At 33.1% G+C, this 20,754-nt stretch overlaps 1 protein-coding gene across 1 annotated transcript; it reads left to right on the forward strand.

Annotated features, from left to right (window-relative positions):
* Window positions 1-4,391: 4,391 nt before the first annotated feature.
* On the forward strand, window positions 4,392-18,386 carry MS3_00009928 (uncharacterized protein; the record flags this gene model as incomplete). Its single annotated transcript, XM_012940202.3, has 3 exons — window positions 4,392-4,405; window positions 13,919-15,573; window positions 17,020-18,386. The coding sequence occupies 3 exons, from the start codon at window positions 4,392-4,394 to the stop codon at window positions 17,553-17,555; spliced, it is 2,205 nt and encodes a 734-aa protein (XP_012795656.2). The 3' UTR covers window positions 17,556-18,386.
* Between the last annotated feature and the right edge of the window lie 2,368 nt (window positions 18,387-20,754).

Below are 20,754 nucleotides of genomic sequence, written 5' to 3' on the forward strand. Positions count from 1 at the left end.
ACCGGTGGGATTGTATGCACAACTTGTCACGTAATAAATATCCAATTATTTCAAAGACCTAACAGTCTAATTTGAGTGCTTCAATTTCACTTGATAAGTTAAAAAAATTGGTATCATCAATGAAAATTGTTTATCGGAATTGATGTACATTAAATATCAATCTATTATGCTGATTAACCTTTCTATATATGATTCATAAACTAGCTATTTCTATAGCCAATACAGTTAATTGGTTTCAAACTTAAGTAAAAAAAAAGAATGCATATTTGTTGATCTTATGAATCGGTTCATTTAATGAGATTGAAAGATCCATTCATATTTGTTTAATAAAACATTGGTTAGAAACCTAAACTTTAATTGCTTTAATCAAAGAATACTTGATCATGTAAATACTCTAAACTATGATCATATGATCACACTTTTATTGAACATTGGAACAAAGGCTGGTTATCCTCAAACCAAAAAAGACGAATAACTTATGATAATTTCTAAGACTTTTGATGAACGGATTGAAACCGACGAAAAATGGCATAATAAAACTAAGTAACAACCACGTATATGAGCCAATAGTTAGCAACCGTAAGCTAACAACAATGAGGACAGATTATAAATGACAGTTCATACATTTGCATTGATTGGTCATTTTGTCAGGAAACTCACAGATTCTTAGTTTTTTTATTGATATTCATGACTTCTTGCTCTTTGGACAAAAATTAATTAATATGCCTGTTAATGTAAATTAAACCTCAAATAATTTAGCCCATTATTTATTAACATAAATTGAAATTCTCTTGTCTGTTATTATAAAATAGGCAGTACCAAACTTTATTTTGACTGGCTCAATTCGGTAATCACAATGTACAACAAAATTGGAAGGAATTTCGATGTAAAAAAAGAATGTATTTAACTATCTAGCAACCTTTACTAAAGATTATCTTGAGAGATCATTGATAGTTAGTAAAAGGAAATGACTTATCAACAATGATTCGTTCAAAGTTCTTCATATATATGGAACAACCATAATTTTTAATCTCAAATGATCTATTAACTTCAGAATGTCTGTTCAATTTAAGATCAAAATAATCATTTAAGAGAAAATGTTTATTGAGTTACTTTTGTAATCAACAGTTCTGATAAACTAACTCATGGCATTTAAATAATCCATTGTTTTTTTGTTTTGTATCTGTCACTATTATCCTACTGTTTGAGTAAAATGGGCTGACGAAATTGAGTGGAACATGACTTAAGTCTAAACAGTTTATTGTAGGATTAACGTAGATATTTTTGTAGGTATTAATCAGTAATCAAATAAGTTCTGAAGGAACTGTTAACCAATAACGCGAGCTTCAAACATCAAGTAAGGATAAGTGATAGACCGAAAGAAGCTATACATATCACATGTTTCGAGGTCTCAGGAAATGTGAAACGTAAATGTGGGCTGGCTATTATAACCAAGTTAATTATTCCACTAACCACGGTTACCTTGCATTTTATTATCTCGGTCAGTCCACCAACATATAAATGTTCATGAATTGAGAGTAACATCATTAAGGTTTCAGAGAGGTCTGGCTATTAAAGCGTCAAAAATGTGGATAATTGCCCAGTTGAACTGTAGACCATAACATATTTTAACGACCAGAATTACCAACTGAGTTATACACAGCAGATCAGAATATGCGTATGTATAAATAGAAAACAATTAACGATGCTTGTGTTTTTGATGAATTAAAATTTATACAAAAACCTCGATTCTAAAGACTCATTTATATGACAATTGTATAACCCATATAACTGAATGGCTCTTGACTTCCCATTGCTTGCCTTCAGAACATATGGACTGTATGAACACATAATTCAATACTGTCATAATCAGGTTCATCCTACTTTGAACACTGGTTAGCATTAGGATCCAATACTAGTGTTTCATCCTGTTTGAGTTTCAACTGCATGTTCCTGTATCCTATTTTCAGTTTAAAGTATCAATGTAGTTTAAATCGGAACATTAACTACTATTTGCTTTCTATAAATCAAATTACCTACGATACTATGCAGACATTGGATATAATTAAAAAATATCTGTTTATTGAAAATTTTTGAAGAGTAGTATGATCAGAAAAAACTGTAATCGTTTACGTCAGTTAGCACACAAGTGAACGTCGACCATATGAAAAACCAATGTTACATTAACTGTCTAAAAAAATTACAATATGGAAACTCAATTAGTAGTGATATTTAAAGTAAGATACATTCTTATATTTTCGTATTTATGGAAGAACTATTTTCGATAATGTTAAGTTTATTTCAACAGGATAAGTTTTCATTCTGCTTCCAAGTTATTTTTAAAATCACAAGGAAATGTTAAAGATGTATGAGCTTTTGACTGAAACCATGAATCGATCGATGTCAGACCACCACTGAAAATCTGAAACCACTGGTCGGCCATTTCGTCCTAGTATGGGACCATGTGCTCACTAGGGAGTAGCTTCGTGAGGGAAATCTCGGAGTTCTAATGAGAAGCCATGGTGATTGGAGCTAATCCACATCAGGAAAGACAGGTATTTATTTCAGTACAATGGAGGATGGTCACGCAATTTCGTGGACTGATTGAAGTTAGACATTAACATCATTGGATGTCGGCTCGGTGGTCTAGAAGTTTAGTGTTAACGTGCGAAACCTAAGGTCCTGGGTTTAAATCCCACGTGCAGGATCGTGGGGATTCCCATACTAGGGCGAAACGGCCGTCCAGCAATTCTAGATTCATATTGGTGGTCTAACATCGATCGATTCACGATCTCAATCTCCACAACCCCATACTAATGTATGAGCTTTCAAGTTTTTTTCCTTTTCTGTCCTATTGTATGTCACTCATAATCTTGCATTACATATTTTACAAATTTCAAGTTATTCAAAAAGAACCCAAGTAAACTTTCAGACCATAATCATTGGCTTGATCGGTTAGCTGAGTCAACGTTGATGATTTTATGAAAGTTAGTTGTTATTCAGTGGATAATTAGTCAATTAATCCACCAAAATACTGAGAATCTTAGAAACTAATCTTTGAATTTTAATTCATGAATTCATATTTTATGCCTGAACTAACATGTTTAAATGATCTTCCCTTGAAGTAGCATCGTATATCCCCTTTTTTTTCATGTATCACTGTACGTTAGCTGCTCTACACACACAAGTACTAAAGGTGAACATTACCAACATTCTTTATGTAACAATTCCGATATCTCTGATAGCCCAGTTGATTATACTTATCTGGATATACTCAATTAGCTTGTCAATGCACAATGGCCAAGGTCATGTCTCGACCTCAGTATTTAAGATATTCTTTTGATTAACATTTAGATATTATTCCAGCATGGTAGTATATTTCATACTCCGAAATTATTTGAGATGTATGAATTCAAATGTTTATTGTTACGACCATTTACGAGGGTTTTAGATATTCATCTTAACTTGATGAGACACAACACACAAGAAACCGAAGTTTAATAGGCATCTGCAACTATTATGCAAGTAATAATTCAACAGTAACATTTTGCACGCTTATTTGTAGTATTTACTTCTATAAGCAGAACACATTTTCAAAGAAAAACGACGTGGGCCTAATCTAATATTTCACTCATAACAAAATCTATTATTTAGACTAGCATTGAAGTCCAACTTGCTTAAACAATGTGCTATTTAAAGCAGGTAATGTTTATTATATGATCTATTTTCAGAACTGAAGGTGGGTCAAGGTCAGTTTCAAATGTGCGCGTAAATGATAGACGGACATATCCATTGATAAACAAAAGAATTATAACTGTCCTAAATACTGGAATACTAGGGCAATAGAATTTTTGAAGAACCAATCATATGATGATGACCTCATTATTGCCAATGCCATAGAGTTAGGCGTCGACCTAGTCATGCGTATTTCGCCTTTTCGCGTCATAATATCTACTATCCAATCTGAATTCCGAAATAATTGACCAATCAGTGACTAGATCACGACCTGGATTAAACGAACAGTATGATACAAGGACAATTCGAGTTAGATCTCTCCCCCTAGGTGTCAGAATGCAAGCAAAAGCAAAAATGTCTTCAACAAATAAATACACACAGTAAAAAATATTGTTTATGTCCTTATCTTATTTGAAGCGCGATTAAACATCTGTCCACCTGGCAATTGGACACTTGCTTTTTGGAATGACACAAATATCGACCATGACTGCAGCTGACTGAAATGATGGTTTTTTAAAACTCATTCCTATGTAAACAGTGTTTATTCAATGACCTAGTTTGTGGATCAATATAACCACGAGGAATTAGATAGTAGATATTCAGTGTACTAATGAAAAGTCATGTGAAGCGCCTGCAAACTAAATCATCTTAGAAGCATGTTCCTTTTACGGTAAGTAATGTCCGATTTTCCTGTATATTTTAAATGCATAGTCCCCACTACCGTTTATTTTTCTATGCATTTCTGGAATGGACTTTTTTGGTTGGCTTATATCTCACTATTTTCTGTATGGTGACTAAATCAATCCAGAACTAAACGCGCATTTTGTTTATCATACTATCCATTTTTTTATGGGCGTACTAACTTCCCAGTCATATCTACCTTATGGATGATAGTACGTAACCGTGTCGGATAAAATGCGCCAAATGGGCTTGAACTATTGGTTGATTATCTATACCGTTGTTGAATAGTAATGTTTACTTTTTTCCATCTGACCTATGATGGTAATTTTGTTAATTTGGTCATGGAAAAAATTTTATTAACATGTTTAAGCAAAGAAATAAGTTTGATCGTTGTTGATCAATAGTTTGTTATGGTTGATCCATTATTTTTGAGTGAAGCATATTGATTTATCAACTCTGTTGTTTGTTTATTTTCCTAAATAGCGTAAGACATACCAAACTAAATTTGAGGATGAGGACATTCGGACTTTTTTTCAAGTACAAGGGGTCAATTCATTATACTTACTAGTTTAAATCTTGTGAAGTACTCTAGACAGTTAACCTTACAAACTATCTGCTAACTCACAGAATGATGGCTTACTTTAAAAATAGACAAATAGATTATCAATGATGGTTGTATTTCTTGATTTTGGTTCTGCGCCAAATGATTGTTTAGTATTACTACTTTGACATGAGTCAGAGACCTATTCACTCCTATTAGAGATTATTCATGATTTGAGCAGTTTAGTGTTTGATTGTCAAAAAGATATTTGGATAGAAAAAAGAAGACCAAATTTCAAGCTTCGTTGTCTTCACTCAGTTATCATGTTAGTACAGAGATTGATTTTTTCGCAACTTGACAGAAGTGTATTGTTATGGAAACGACTTCCCGAATGCTTAACTGTCATCTTTAAAACAGTTTAGATCTGAATATCTTTTTTCAATAATCATGGAGATCATTCTTGAAGACCTAGTTTTTATCAGTTAAGTTGAACGATATCTTTATTACTGGTTATTCTATTGATGACAAATATATTCAACGTTTTTTCTGTTCTTGCAATACAGAAAGATGTGTTCAGTTAGTTTCTAGTATTCGCGTTAAGGTCAGCCCGTATTTCCTGAATTTGGCGTTGATTTTATTTATAATGATGCTCAGCTTTCACATAAAACCATTCAATAACTATAATGGGTTGTACAAGATGGATGATATAGCTGTAGTTCTCCAATTGTTTTTGCCAAGCTCCGGTAAACATTATGAAAAGAATGGTTACCAGAATGGTCATCCTCTTATCTAATGATCCTTATTTCATTCGTTCTCTTGTTACAGCTTATCTAACGAGGCAATATTAAAAGGCTGTTACATGATTTGATACAATCCATTAGTTAGAAAGTAAATGTCCGATCATATAATTTATTTTTGAATACTTTCCCAAAAGATTATGTACTGCTTTTGAACACTTATTTATCACGGAAACTATCATCATGAATTTGTTCTTCTAAATTTCATATTCTATAGGAATTTTCATGCACTCTACTGAGTTAAGTGTAAAAAAGTTTACAATTTATGGTCAAATCATTTCTATTGCTGTCTAAACCTTTGAATTTTTTGTTATTTCCAGAGTGGTCATATTAAGTAGGGCTACTTGATACATCATACATTTATGCTCAGGTTCTGTGTGTACGATTACAAAATATCTTTATACAAATCCTTTAAAGAGGATAATTCAATTTTAAAGTCATTTGTACTCATTTGTTTACAGGTGTTTATGACAGTAAACAGTGTTTACTATCTGACGTGTTGATAAATTACGAGACATTTCTTTTTAAAGTAGATTGGCAAATGTTTGAATATATGTTGAACTGGATAATGTCACTCATTGTATTCAATTTATGCATAATATTCGTCTTACTCGACTATTAATTCGTTGGTTTTATTTTGAACAGTAATAAGTTGATCGCTTCTAGCATCGTTTTGTCCTGTTTAGACTAACGTTTGTCATACTAAGATTAAACTCGAATCACCATACAGTGTGTTTCGCTTTGAAATTTACATGAGTTAGGTCGATTCGTTGAACAGATAGTAAATACATCGCACGTCAGTTTGTATGGGGAATTTTTTTCCGCAGTATTGAACAAATTTTCTGGTCCATCTAGACCGAGTAAAACTGGATTTAATCTATGACGTCTGTTACAAAATGTGAATGTCTCTGTATCTATAAGCCCTACAGCACAAGTAGCTGATCATTTAAGGAATCAAATGCTATGGCTGGCATTTTAGTTCAAAGTATCTACAGAGAAATTGATGTAACAGTGGATTCACTTTCATTATACAGCTAAAGAGAAGCGTATGAATAATGACTGCATATAGTTATTTATCTCAAATTGTTTGCATTACATAAATGTGCAACGAAAGGATGTATTTTGGCTGTCCTATAAGGTAGATGAAATATACAGAAAACATCGTTCTGTTTTAGTGACCCTGCTTTTGAAATTCGAAGAGAAGCTAAAATGCCAATATGTCCATAATATATGTAGGGAACTGTGGATTTTTTAATTTGAGAGCATAAAGTAACCTAAATCAAGTGTTCACCTATATGTTATAAATTAAAGTTGGTCACATGTATGCTTATTATTCATAAATTCGTCTCATTTTGAATTTGTTTCTACTTGGTTTCTTACACAACTTCACTTCTCACCATTATTGTAATTATTCTGAATATTTCAATAGTTCATATCCTTATTTATTTACTGTATTGTTTTAGGTTTCTTCTACAGAGTTTCTTCCTTTTTAAACTAATGTTTGAAGAAATAGTCTGAAAAGATTACTAGAAGAATTGTTTTGAATCTATTTGTGTTTGTAGTCTACCGGTAGGTGTCTTGGATCATGGGTTTCATTCGTTTCACCCTTCATCGCTGTGGAATCTCATTGGTTCTAGAAATTGGGCATAGTACCGATTAAATTATAATAAGACAACATTCACGCCTGTTTACACATAATTGAGAGCAACTTACACGTAAATCAAGATCACGTGAACTGTCTTACATTCAGTTTTGTACAAAGATTTTCACAAAACTACCCTTTAGAGTTGATGGAGGAAGTAGTTATTAGGTTTCCTCAAAATTAGGTTTGAAACAGAGATTAAGTGACATTATTATTATTATTATTATTATTATTATCATCATTATTATTATTATTATTATTATTATCATTATTATTATCATTATTATTATTATCATTATCATTATTATTATTATTATTATTATTATTATTATTATTATTATTATTATTATTGATTTTATTTGGCCACCTTTCCCAAAACTGAATAACAGTTTTGTACCAAGATTGTTTCCGCTACTTTAATCAGGGCTGGTTGACATATAAATTAGAATATATAACATAAGTAAATGGTGTGAAATTAGTATTCATACACTTCTAGTGGAAATGTAATGCCTACCTGTTTGAAACTACTTCTTTTAATAGAACCTCACCAACAAAGCACCATTGGTAGTTTTCACTCATAAAATATCGCTAAAATTTTGTGACACTAATATGATAAAATTTATTTAATTACTTTTGTTTGACAACTACAAATATTTGTGAGGATTAGTGAAATGACTCGGCTTCCTGAATCAAAACGAATGGAATAGGACTAAATGTTTCATGTTATGATCCCCTATGCCATCAGTAGTCATTTATATTGTGCTCAAGCCTGTTAATATGCTTTAGTTCTTACCCATAAGTTTTATAAATGGTTAGTACATATTAAAGTTATGTTCTATTGCTTGACTTGATCAAAGAATTATACCCTAATTTTAGTGTTTTACTTGATAAAATCTTCATAGTTAATCAAGAAAAGCTCTACAAACTTTGGAAAAGTCACCAACGATACTTAGTGAAAACTGGAATCACATGTAGAGTTTGTTTGGAAAAAAAAGCAAATTAATAAAGGTGGAAATGTTTCTCTATTCTTTTTTAAATTTCCTAAAAACTAGTTATTTACAACAGTTGGAATCTGTCTACTAGTGTTAATGAATTTACCGTAATTTAAGTGTATAAATTTCAGTCCCATCCATTTTTTATTCGATAGATTTACTAATTTATAAATAACTAAAGCACTACGTAATTTCGTATTAATTAGCAATGATATATATTATTAATCCTTGTTTAAACATGAGTAGTACATGTTTCTGGGTCTTAAGAAAAATAAAAATTTCAACGGAGATTTCTTTACATTTATTATTTGTGATACTTTTCTTGTAAATTCTCGATTTTCAATCATTGGATAACTAACTTTAACCTATCCCTTATATCTACGGTATATGTGATATAAGTCGAGAATTTAATTAACTCTTCAAAGGTCTGTAGCCCATAGTTTACTACGGATATATGTATGGTATCATTGGTAAAACCATTGACATGAGGGTTTAATTTGTCCTTATGTGGTAATATTTTGGTAGAATTAAGACGCTGACAAAATGCAGTCTTCTGACCACTATAAGCAACAATGCAAGCATGTTCGAGATGCAATTCTCCCCCTCGAAATGCAAAATGTTACTTCAGGTTTGGGTGGCATCGACACCCGAACTAATGATAGGGAGTGAAGTAGTTGAGTGTACCGACCGCTTCACTTATCTTGGGAGTCTCATCAGCTCTTTCGGTTTGGTGTGTGACGAAATCTCAGCACGGATAAAAAATGCTCGACTAGCTTTTGCTAACTCCCGTCATTTATAGCGTTGGCGAGATGTCCGTCTACCAATCGAAGGACAGGTTTACTGCTCAGCAGTTCGTTCCATCCTACTTTATGGCAGTGAAACATGGCTGCTGTGAGTAGAGGATATTCGTAGGTTACTAGTATTTGATCATAGGTGTCTTCGAAATATTGCTCGTGTATCCTGGGACCACCGAGTAAGTAATACAGTTATTAGGAAACGGGTACTATGTAAGGATGGCAAATCAATTGATGAAGTAGTGAAACTTCATCGGTTGAGATAGCTGAGACACGTGTTACGTATGCCCAACCACCGACTGTCCCGACGTGCGATGTTTTATGGTGTAGGCGTAGGTTGGAAGAAAGCTAAGGGCGTCCAGACCAGAATGTGGTACAAATCCATAAAGTCACTGACAAGTGGACTGAGACATGTTGGTAGGTGTAGACTACGTGGTTGGGATCCGCGAGACGATGGCAACCTATGGTTAGAGACCTTGGATGACATGGCTTAAAATCGTATGCAATGGCGCAGGTGCATCTACTCTTTGTATTCTCCCAAATTCTAATCTTCTGAATTGTCCTTGTCTCTTTTTTTCCCTTTCCAAATTTATTTCACTGGATTGTACTCCTTGAGTAACATCTTCAGAGCCAAATGTTTTCGATTACTGCTTATACTCTTACTAGGTTTGCCACTACAGCATTTGAATCGATAATTGCATCTCTGTGCTAATGTGGTATGGCAACTCGAACTGATGTACGTAAGTAAGAAGTTCTACCTTGTTACTGACTGACTGATAATTAAATTAAGTAGTCAAGTTTCTGACACTTATTATTGATATATTGATCAGAATCTTCAACTGTCTTGTGAAGTCCATGGTATTTACATAGATATGCCTCTAACCATCTGGGCTTCACTTGGTCAACAGCACACAAATATGTGTACTAATCTTGATACAAGCACTATATTTCTTTAAAATTCTTGTAAATCATTCATGATGGTTGTATTTTACGCGATGATTTTTCAGATTGATAAAAAAGTCAACTACGAATTTTTGATAAATAAAAATAATATATTTGTAATATCCCAATGAGTAGAAAATCCAATTTTCTACTCATTGGGATATTACAAATATATTATTTTTATTTATAACAATCAACCCAATGCTCAATTTATTCGAAATTACGAATTTTTGAGTTATTTTGAAGGTTAAATAAACCTTATACATTATAGATTGTCATACTTTCGTTTTGTTACACATAATTCCAAGGTTATAATTTATCAGATTGTACTCATTGTTTACCCGTATTTTGGAAGTTATAATTTCTCTATCACTAATATTAATCAAACATCGAAATTTCAGAATAAATGACTGCTAGCAATTGCAATTATTCCAATTAATTTTATTTGACACTAATTAAAATTCTGATTATTTGGTTTGTGTATTGAATTTAAGTCAATTATATAACTATTTTATTTTTATCTTTGTACTTTAATAAAATTGATTGTTGTTCTTTTGCACACAATCTTTTTTGTTAAAAAGTGCAACTTGATAATTATTGAAAAATTTTCGACGTTGGTATTCTTGGATGTAGCGGCGTAGTGGTCAGTGTACCCAGCTTTTAACCATAAGGTCGTTGATTTGAAAATTTTTGATAAGTTGGTTGTTGATATTCGCTCTCATATAAAAGGAATGGTCGCTTACGGTCTTTGTATTCCGTTATTCAACTAGTAAACTGTAGAATTTCATTAAAATCATGAACCAATCCATCCACTGCTTCCAAGTCTCCAATGGTATGGTAATTTAGATCGGTCTATGATTGTGATTCAATAAATTTTTGTTAGCACTCTGATATTAAGTCAGTGAAATAAAATTTGAAAATTTTGAAGTGTTGTTTGGAAAAATGATTTCTATATGATTCAGGAACTGAGTTATTTACTACTTTGTGTTGACACTTGGTCGTATTGGTACGCACTGACCATAATTTTGATCAGCTAACTAGAGCATTTCGTTCGACCTGGAGTCCACATGCACTTCCACCCTTCCTTAATTCTTTCCAGATTTCGATGCCATCAGCTCAAAGTAGCTTTAGAAACTTAATTATACTTGGGAGTTCATTCGCATGGAGTATAAAAAGTTAAATACCTAGTAGGAAGCCTTGAGCCACTCCACTAAGTATTGGTTTCTATGAAAAACATTTGTGTCTTATTCTTGTAGTCGACGAACCACTAGGAAGACCTTAATCCGATTTATCAGAGCTGCACTAATTCTTGAGTTTCCCAAGTTTTATTAGAAGTCTATTATGTGGTGCCTTATTAAATGATGTAATGAAGTTAACGTAAACATGACTTATTTATTTTCTATCATCAAATAACTCCGTCCATCTCTGTCTTACTATTAGTTTAGTCGTATGTGGTGTTCCTTTGTTGAGGCCATTTCATTCATTGTGTAACAAGTGTGTTGGTTTTCACCTAAGTAATTATCTTTTCGTTCATTCCTTGTGATATTTTAACCACGACACTGGTGAGGCTGATGAGTCTGCACTTCAAGAGAAATTGTCTTTATTATGCCTTGTGAAATGGAGTGTTAGTTGTACCCTTCCATTCCACATGTAACTCTGGGTGAATGACACTGAATATCCTAGTGAACAGTGTAGCAATATATGTCGCAATGAATCTCATAATTTTAGGGCGTATCTCATTCACTCCTGTTAGTTTCTCCGTATTTAGAGAGTCTATTATCCTTGGGACATCTTAGTGATTAAAGTCTACAGCGAGTAATCGACTTAGTAATATTGATTCTGGCCCTAGTCTTTCGTCAAGTTCAGGCTCATAAATAAAGACCGTCCCAAAGTAATCGCGCATGGCTTTCGCTTAGTCTTCCTCTATCATTTTAGACACTCATAATCAAATTGGAGACCCATGGCTGTACTCTTGTTGTGTAGTTGTTATGTGCGGACAGTCCCTTTAACCGCTTAATTAAAGCCTAGTAATATCAGGGTTTACTTTCTCACGACTCAAGGTTTAAGAAAACCTAATGATCTTTACAATCAGCTAGATTAAATTGGAAAACGATTGCGAAGTATATTTTATCTGGATTTTGGGAGAATCACATTGAGTGAAAATTACCACAGCAACCTGGTTAGTAATTATACGGGAGTTTCCTACTAGATGCTGATTACATTATTTTCTGGTGACCTATAGTCTATTTCGGTTGTAATAATGAAGTTACAAAGAGCTAAACATGATATATATTAACTTTGTTCTCATGGATAAGTTGAATATGGTTACAACTAAATTTACTAGTTAGCTTTCTCCCATATTTGGATAAATATTTACTGATTGAATCAAATTCCTAACCGATTAATTTGTAGTTTGCATACAATAAACAGACATTCCTGATTATCCTTTTACTATGTTTTTTAACTATGAGACTTGACATTTTTTTAAAAAATGAACCTCATGGTAAATTAGCTTAATCTATTTTTGACTTCATAATTTGTTCTTCTTGTTAGGCAAATTAAAAGATAATACCAGAAGGGGCTTTGTGGATATCATAGTAATTTCAATGATTGAGATCGTAAGTCAGTTGAAGCTAGACCACCTTGGAAAACCTGGAAGCACTGGACGGCCGTTTCGTCCTATTGTGGGACTCCTCAACAGTGCACATCCACGATCTCGCCTCCCGCGAGATTTGACCCCAGGACCTATCAGTCTCGCGCGCGAGCGCTTAAGCACTAGACCACTGAGCTAGCATTCAACAGTGGTAATGTCTAACTTCAACTGATCCACAAAATTGAGCGACACATCCACCATTGTCATCAGTGAGTTACTATCAAAACAGACCTGGTTGAACTCCACTGGTCACTGCTTCTCACTAGAACTCCAGGATATACCTCTTGAAGCCAGTCACTAGTGAGCATATGTTGATCATTATCAGAAGGGGTTTTGTGGATATTAGGGTAATTTCAATGGTTGAGATCACGAGTCAGCAAACGGCTGTCTAGTGCTTCTAAGTTTTCCATGGTGGTCTAGCTTCAACTGACTCATAATCTCAACCACCGAACTTAAAAGTTGTTTGGAGAATGTACTGTCAGTTCTTTCACCAAAGTTGTTAGATTCTAATACCGACTTATTGTGGATAACTGAATGTGATTGTATGCGTTACAAATATTCAAACCCGTAATGGATACCAAAATATTACCTAATAGTCTACTGACCATCTTGAAATAACTTTATCATTTTTGTTTGAGTTTTTCTTTGAATTATTGTCCTATTCATCAATAGTGCAAATGTCTTTTGGACCCCGATGAAACGTTTGAAACCTAAAACACGAATTAGTATGATTGTATACCCTAAAAATAATGATCAGTGTTTGACACCATTTTTATTGATCGATTTTGGTGTAGTTTTGTTCTCTGAAGTTTGTGCTGATGATTGGTCGATTTTAGTGACAAATTTTTCTTCATGACAGACCACATTATTTTTTTAGTCTTAAAAGGTTTTGATATAAATTACAATAACATATTTGATTTTATATGTGAGAATTGTATTTGAAATGATCTCAGCGATTAACATTTAAATAATTCCAACGTTTCGCCCAGCTAACTTGTCTGGACTTCTTCAGGGTAATAATCAAAATCAAAATCACCAAAGAAATTTATAATGACTTCCCTATACTCGGCTCCCAATTTCTTTCAAACTATTCGTTCTAATCTTGACGAATATTGATATAAACATATTTTTTTGTTTTTAGGATTGCAGAAGCTCTTGTAACAAGTGAAGAGTCTCATATGGCGTTGTCAAATGCTTCTGAAAATGAAACTGCTGAATGCAAGCAAAATTTTCATAAGTTTTCAGAAGAACAATCTCCAGAAGATAACAGATCATTATCTTCACCACACATCCCCGATGCTACTTTAAGTAATCAACCGGTGTTTGAAGGAAGTGAAAAGTTATCAAGAATTCGCTTGAGTTCTTCAGGTGATTCTTCTATACCTAGTCCATTGTCTTTTCCTACGAAATTTATTCCGTCGAGAAATTCAGAAATTAACCCTTATCCATCTGCTTCATTGAACCCGGTAAATGTTAACAGCATTCATCCTTCTAAGCAGGTACATCAGGGATTATTATATAATTTGCTCATTTCCAAAGAAACTTCATCACAAAATTCTACGTCTAAAACTTCGGTCTCTATTTCTCCCGGTCAGTCATTAATGGAAACTAATGGAAATATGAGTGATGTACGAACAGATAAGCCACTTTCTGACTCAACAGTGTTCATGGATTCTCATAATGCAGATACAAACATTTATCCTAGCTCAGTTAAAAGTTCTACAGTTTATTCTAATTTTCGTCATCGAGCAAACTCTCTTGGTTGCAAACTTTCTAATAACCGCCCATATACTCGACCTCATGCTTCATCTTTTGGTGCCGCTTCTGATTTTTATCCTAGCCTCAAAGCACGTTTACAGCATCGTCGTCAAATGGAAGGATCAACACCAGATTCGGTCTTTTCAAAACCAAAATATACATTATATCATCGAGCACTGTCAAAGTCACATGAAAATGCTATGAATGTTTCACATATAGACATTCGTTCTCACAGTTTAAGCGCTATCTTACCTCAAAAATCTAGTTTATCCTCATCCGGTGTATCTAGTCCCCGTGTTCCACCCCAAATTTTTCCAGTTTATTCCAGAATGTTGGCTCCCTCTCCCACTATCACTTCTCAGAGTTCAGGATATAGTTCAGCTGGCCTGCAAAAATCTCCTCATACCTCTTCACTGTCAAATGATTCAGGATCTGATGAGCCAATTGATCTCACTGGCCACTCTGTACCCATATCATTAATAACAAATACATTTTCTTTACCTACTATTACTCCCGGTGTTAATAATATTCAGAATGGAAATTTTCCTTATGTACAGTTAGCTAAGAAAACTGCTCGTCCGGTGCAAGCACGAATTACCGAGTGGTTACGGCAGATTACTGAGTTTGTGGCCCTATCTACGCCTCTTGTTTCTACTTTGAAACCTAAATTATGGACTCTTAATGATTTATCTAAACAAGAACATCATTTGAATGACAAGAATGTTGCTTTTCCTTGGTTATCATTACTTGCACAATGCTGGCAAAAACTGTTAGCCTTAAGTATGGTTGAGAATTCTTTGGATGTTGTTGTTGTTGAAGATAAATCACCATACGAAGAAAACCATCAATACCAGGATCCTATGAACTTGGAAATCCCATGGTCTCTGCTTCTAGATATACAAAAACATGGAGAAACGAAAAATAGGAGGCCAGATCGGAAGTTTTCTAATGAACTCCTTCAATTTTTGTCAGAAATACGTCAAGCTGGTTTGAGTGCTCAGGAGTTTTATTTATTGCGTCACGTAGTTCTTCTGACTGGTATGTTCCGAATGTCTTTAATAAAGAGTATCATTTTTGTACCAGATTCCTCGTAGTTTTTGTTGAGTTACCTGTACTTAAAACATTTAGTCAGTTGAGTTGTACTATTATATTGGTGTACGTTTTATTGGTTGAAATGAATTTATTGTAGACCTGACTCATGATAAGAAAAGCGTAAGAAGACTTATAATATCGTCTAAGCAGCTTTTACTTTTTCAGCTGATCATATGATTTTTCCTAACCTACCTATACTCTAGTAGATATATCATATTGGATTGATCGGTGGCTTTGTATTACTCGAAATGAGCTTCATTAACTTTGATCTTTAACGGTTCTCACAACTTTCTCGACCAATTCATCATTGTCGCTCGATACTGAAATCCAGCACAACGTGCCTAATATACGATAAAAATACTTTTCAGATAGAAATTTATCAGTACGTAGCGAATGGCAAGGTTCGCTAGCTTATATGTAGTTACTTCTTTTTGTGGTATGATTTCTCGCCAATTCTGAACATCTTTCCGTACAAGTTGCAATCATCTATTTACCACTTCATAAAAATATTCCTTTGTGCATTTTACTTCGGTTTCAGAAATAGAAATGCATCCGTCACACAGACATGCATACCATAAAAGGCTTTCTTTTTTAAAATCCCTTTTGAATAGATGTACATGGACAAGATGTTCCTAGATTATTTCCGTATTCCGATTTTAATCTTTTTCTGAAAGTGTAGTTTGAAATTTTCAAATGCAAATTAAGGCTTGGAATTCGTGTTTTAACGTGATATTTAAATAACCATGATCTTAATGTCTAGATAAGTATTTGTTATTTATCCGTTTGTCGACTTTCATTGACTGATATTTTAATTGCTGCTTTGATTTTGGATTTATTGAAATGTACTGATATATATATTCCTTAAGAAAGCAATACCTCACGTGAATTACGAAATCATTCAAACATCGGCGTAGAACGACAATAAGACGGATAACTTAGCAAGTTTCAATGCTTGACAATATTTTTAAAGAGTTAATATAACCCATTTAAGAATGACTGATTTATGTACTCTTTGTGTGTGTACAAGCCAATTATACTGCCTGATCACTCAAACTAGTTGCGAAAACGGGATTCGAACCTATGATTCTGTAGTTGAAAGTGTCATGCTTTAATTCTTAGGGCATCAGTCAACACTAAGCTACTGAACACACTGAACAAATGCTATATTTCATGAAGCAAATCATTCCAAATGGTATTACAACATTATGATTTGGTTGTGATATTCTTGCACTTGGAGAAACTTTGGGTTGAACACCATCAAGTATTTTAAAACAATAACAGAACAGTTACTATGGAATGTTTTATTTGTTAGTTTTTACTACTGTCTAGTAATATGTACTTTTTTGAAGTTTTACTTTGCCTTTCATTCTTTCTTTACTTTTTTAAAAACAGTTGATGAACCGGATACTTTGCCTACCTTGGGTTTAAATGTCATCCGTGCTTCAAGATGCATGAACAATAGTAATAATAATAGTAGTAAAACGGATCAGTCGAATTGTGTTGCTAATTTATTAAAAGATGGAACTCAGGCTTCTATTCTTCCATCAGAAGGTGAACCGCCCACAGTGACTTTTGATTTAGCATGTTTAGCTTGTGGATTAAAAGCTCTTCGATCCATGTGTCCTTATCGAATTGCAAGTTTATTCTGCAGTCATTTACGAAATAGTTCAATATTGAATCAAACATTTATACTTGAAATGCATATAAAATATTTATTAGCCCTTAAAGATCTGCAAACGTTATCTTCTTCACAAATCACCGCTGAGGTTGTTAGTAATGGGATTAATAATAGTAATAATAGCAGTATCAACAGTAATGGTAATAGCAACAGTAAAAACAATATCAACAATAATAATAAGCATCCCATGCTTCAAAAGATACAAGTAAATAAAAAAAGTATCTTGGAACAATTGTTTGATAGTGCTTGAAAATAAACATCACAATTTGTAAACAATTATGTGGGATTGTACTAGTTCTTTATCTCCTAATAGACAATAGCACTGTAACCTAAGTATTGAAGACACTAAATGAAAAGAGTACAGCCCCAAGAAAGAGGAAATGTTGGTAACATTGGTAGTTGTATCATCCTTGTTAATAAACAACACTACTTCTTTCTTGGGTCTGTACTCTTTTCATTTAGTGTCTTTAATACTTAGGTTTCAGTGCCATTGTTTATTAGGAGATAAAGAACTGGTACAATCCCACATAATTGTTTACAAATTGTGATGTTTATTTTCAAGCACTATCAAACAATTGTTCCAAGATACTTTTTTTATTTACTTGTATCTTTTGAAGCATGGAATGTCTATTATTATTGTTGATATTTTTCTTTCTGTTGTTAGCTCCATTACTGTTTTGATGATACTGACTGTGGTATAATGATATTAGTGATGATCTTATTATTGTTAATTTCACTACACATACTATGTCATAATGCCTTATTATGAAAACAAACTTTTCAAATAATAAATTTAATTTATTCTTTCTTGTTTCATCTGTTCATTTTCATTTAACTATCATTGATCTCGATTGTTTAAAAAACAGACATCAATCCCATTGCAAATACCTGATGTTCAACAATTTCGTGTTGAGTCATTAATTCAGAGATGGTACTGTCTAGACATTGAGTAATTGGTTGAATTATTTTGCTTGTCCATATTTAGGTCAAATATACGCTGCATAACCTTGAGATCATTTCTGCACTGTATAAACATGCCAATTTTTTCAATAAATACTGAGTGGGCTTACATACGTACATGATCTATGATTTATCTTGTGTTCAACTTTGTACTAATATTTACTGAATTAGTATGACTCATGTTTTTATCTCAGTCCGAAAAGTCGGACTAGAATCAAACTTCTTATTAAACCCCATCTTTTCGTTACAGTGTTAAAAATCTATCGGTGACTGGTTTCCGTTTCAACTGTCAGTTAAAAAATAGAAAAATTTATTCATTAAGCGTATACAAAACTCCCTGTTCTACAGTGAATACGACGTTTAAATTTGAGTTATAGGACCAATATAATCTCGTACTTAGTGTTTTCTAAAAAAACATTAGCAAAACTATGACTCGATTTAAAGGAATTCAGCTCTGGTTAGCCTCATAAATAATGAATCCAAATGAAATTAATGACCATATTAATAAAATGAAAATTATGAAAAAATGTGAAATAAATAAATAATAATAGAGAGTATCCTGGATTCGAAGTTAATGAAATCATAAACCTCGTATCAATACACCAGTCCAGACGCCACCTTTCTTTCTTGTGGCTGTAGTTCCGACGTTTGGACACAACTTCTGATCGCTGTACTGTAAATTTTTGTTCAACTTCTGAATACCACATTTTTGGTAGCTGGGTATTGTTAGCAGTCTACACAACATTAGTAGCTCATATTGCTCTGTAGAGTTTGTTCACTCTTATTTGTAGTTTCTCATACATTATGCATCCCGTCTTTTATCAGTTGACTTATCTACAAAGCATTTTCATTACTCTGCTAGATATGGAGTTACTGGGATGAGCAAATTAGTTTTACGCCATCTTGAGCGACTAAGAGTTAAATATTCATTAGCTTGGTTAATGAACCTGCATATGAAACCTTAGTGTATCTACACGCTGTTTAGATTATTATCAGTAATATTTATAAGTTTCACATACGGAAAGAATCACTGCAGTAAGTAGATCTTATTTTTTTCTTCAACTTTAAATACTAACAGCTGTGATCGAAATTGTAAGGTCATTTTTTCCGTTCTGTTTTTTTTTATGTATGAGTCAGTCAACGGGCATATAACAAACCTGTCCACTTGAGTCACCAAACAAAATGAAATTGAAGATTAGATTTTGTTCGTGTTATTTCCGTTGTTTGTTATCCATATCATTACTAATGAATACAAGATAAAATAATTTTTATATTCAGTATCTATAGATAGAATGATTTTTAGTGAAATGATTCAAGACTTATCATTTGTCCCTTGATAATTGTCAGCAGAAAGCTATGTACTTAGATTTATATGCGTATTGAAACACAAGATAGTAGATTGCGGAAATACATTTTATCTAGGTGTTTACTCTAATTGTTGTTACTTGACATATTTGAAAGAATCGAACTAAAATTTGTGAGTCATAAGATTGGGTCCGGCTCCACATAATTTAATTCAGGTACTCAACACTCATTACATACTAAACATGGTTCAAGGTTTAGTCACATTTTTACATGGTGACTGGCGTCCAATAATGCTTTTATTTTGGGAGGCATATTATAAGTAATAAATTATAATCACTGTCAACATTGATAAACCATTTTCGGACTAATTTTACCTTAGGTTGTACTCAATTTTACCAACACATAATGTGGAAATGTGTTCAATGGAGTAATTCTGATATTCCTATATACCATAAGATCGACTAAGTATTTAAATGCAACTGGAACCAGGTGCCGATCTACGTTTTACTCTGTCAAACTATATTTCCAACGTGAGGGTTATCTAGTAGATAAGACTGAAGAAAGATGGGTGTGGCTTGAATCTGAAACTCAGTAACTAAAGTAAAGAGTATTCAATCAAAAAGTCTTCTACCCTAAGTTACTTTACTGCTCATATATTTTTAAATTGAGATGATATTTACAATCTTCACTCGAAGGTTCATGTATTGCAAAAATAATCCGAGTAAGAGTGTGCGTATTATATTAAATGTACTATCATGACAATATTGATCCATCAGTCTACCGTATATAGCACCAGAACCAATATTCACATTTACTATGAGCTAAGATAAAAACATTTCTATATATTGTAGTATTTTTAAATTATGCCTTCAGCGTGAACTAAAGAGATAGCAGAGAAATAGTAAAACATTTCCCATCGGTTGTATGTTAAAAATAAATCAAAAATGTCCTAAATACTATTCTGAAATATAAGTTTACTGTCTTGGAACCTGAAGTATCACCACACTGATTTTTTACAGTGTCTCCGATTTTATACGAGACCGAACTAGTAATCTTTAGGTTTTTCAGTCTTCACGTTACCGAAGTATCTAAAATTAAACCATATTCAAACTTAGGAAATCTCCATGATCCATCCCATTCAATTATGATCCATTGTGCAACTGTGACATGATTCGAGTTTCATC

The sequence above is a fragment of the Schistosoma haematobium genome, chromosome 1, assembly GCF_000699445.3.
Source record: "Schistosoma haematobium chromosome 1, whole genome shotgun sequence".
NCBI classification, from domain to species: Eukaryota; Metazoa; Platyhelminthes; class Trematoda; order Strigeidida; family Schistosomatidae; genus Schistosoma; species Schistosoma haematobium.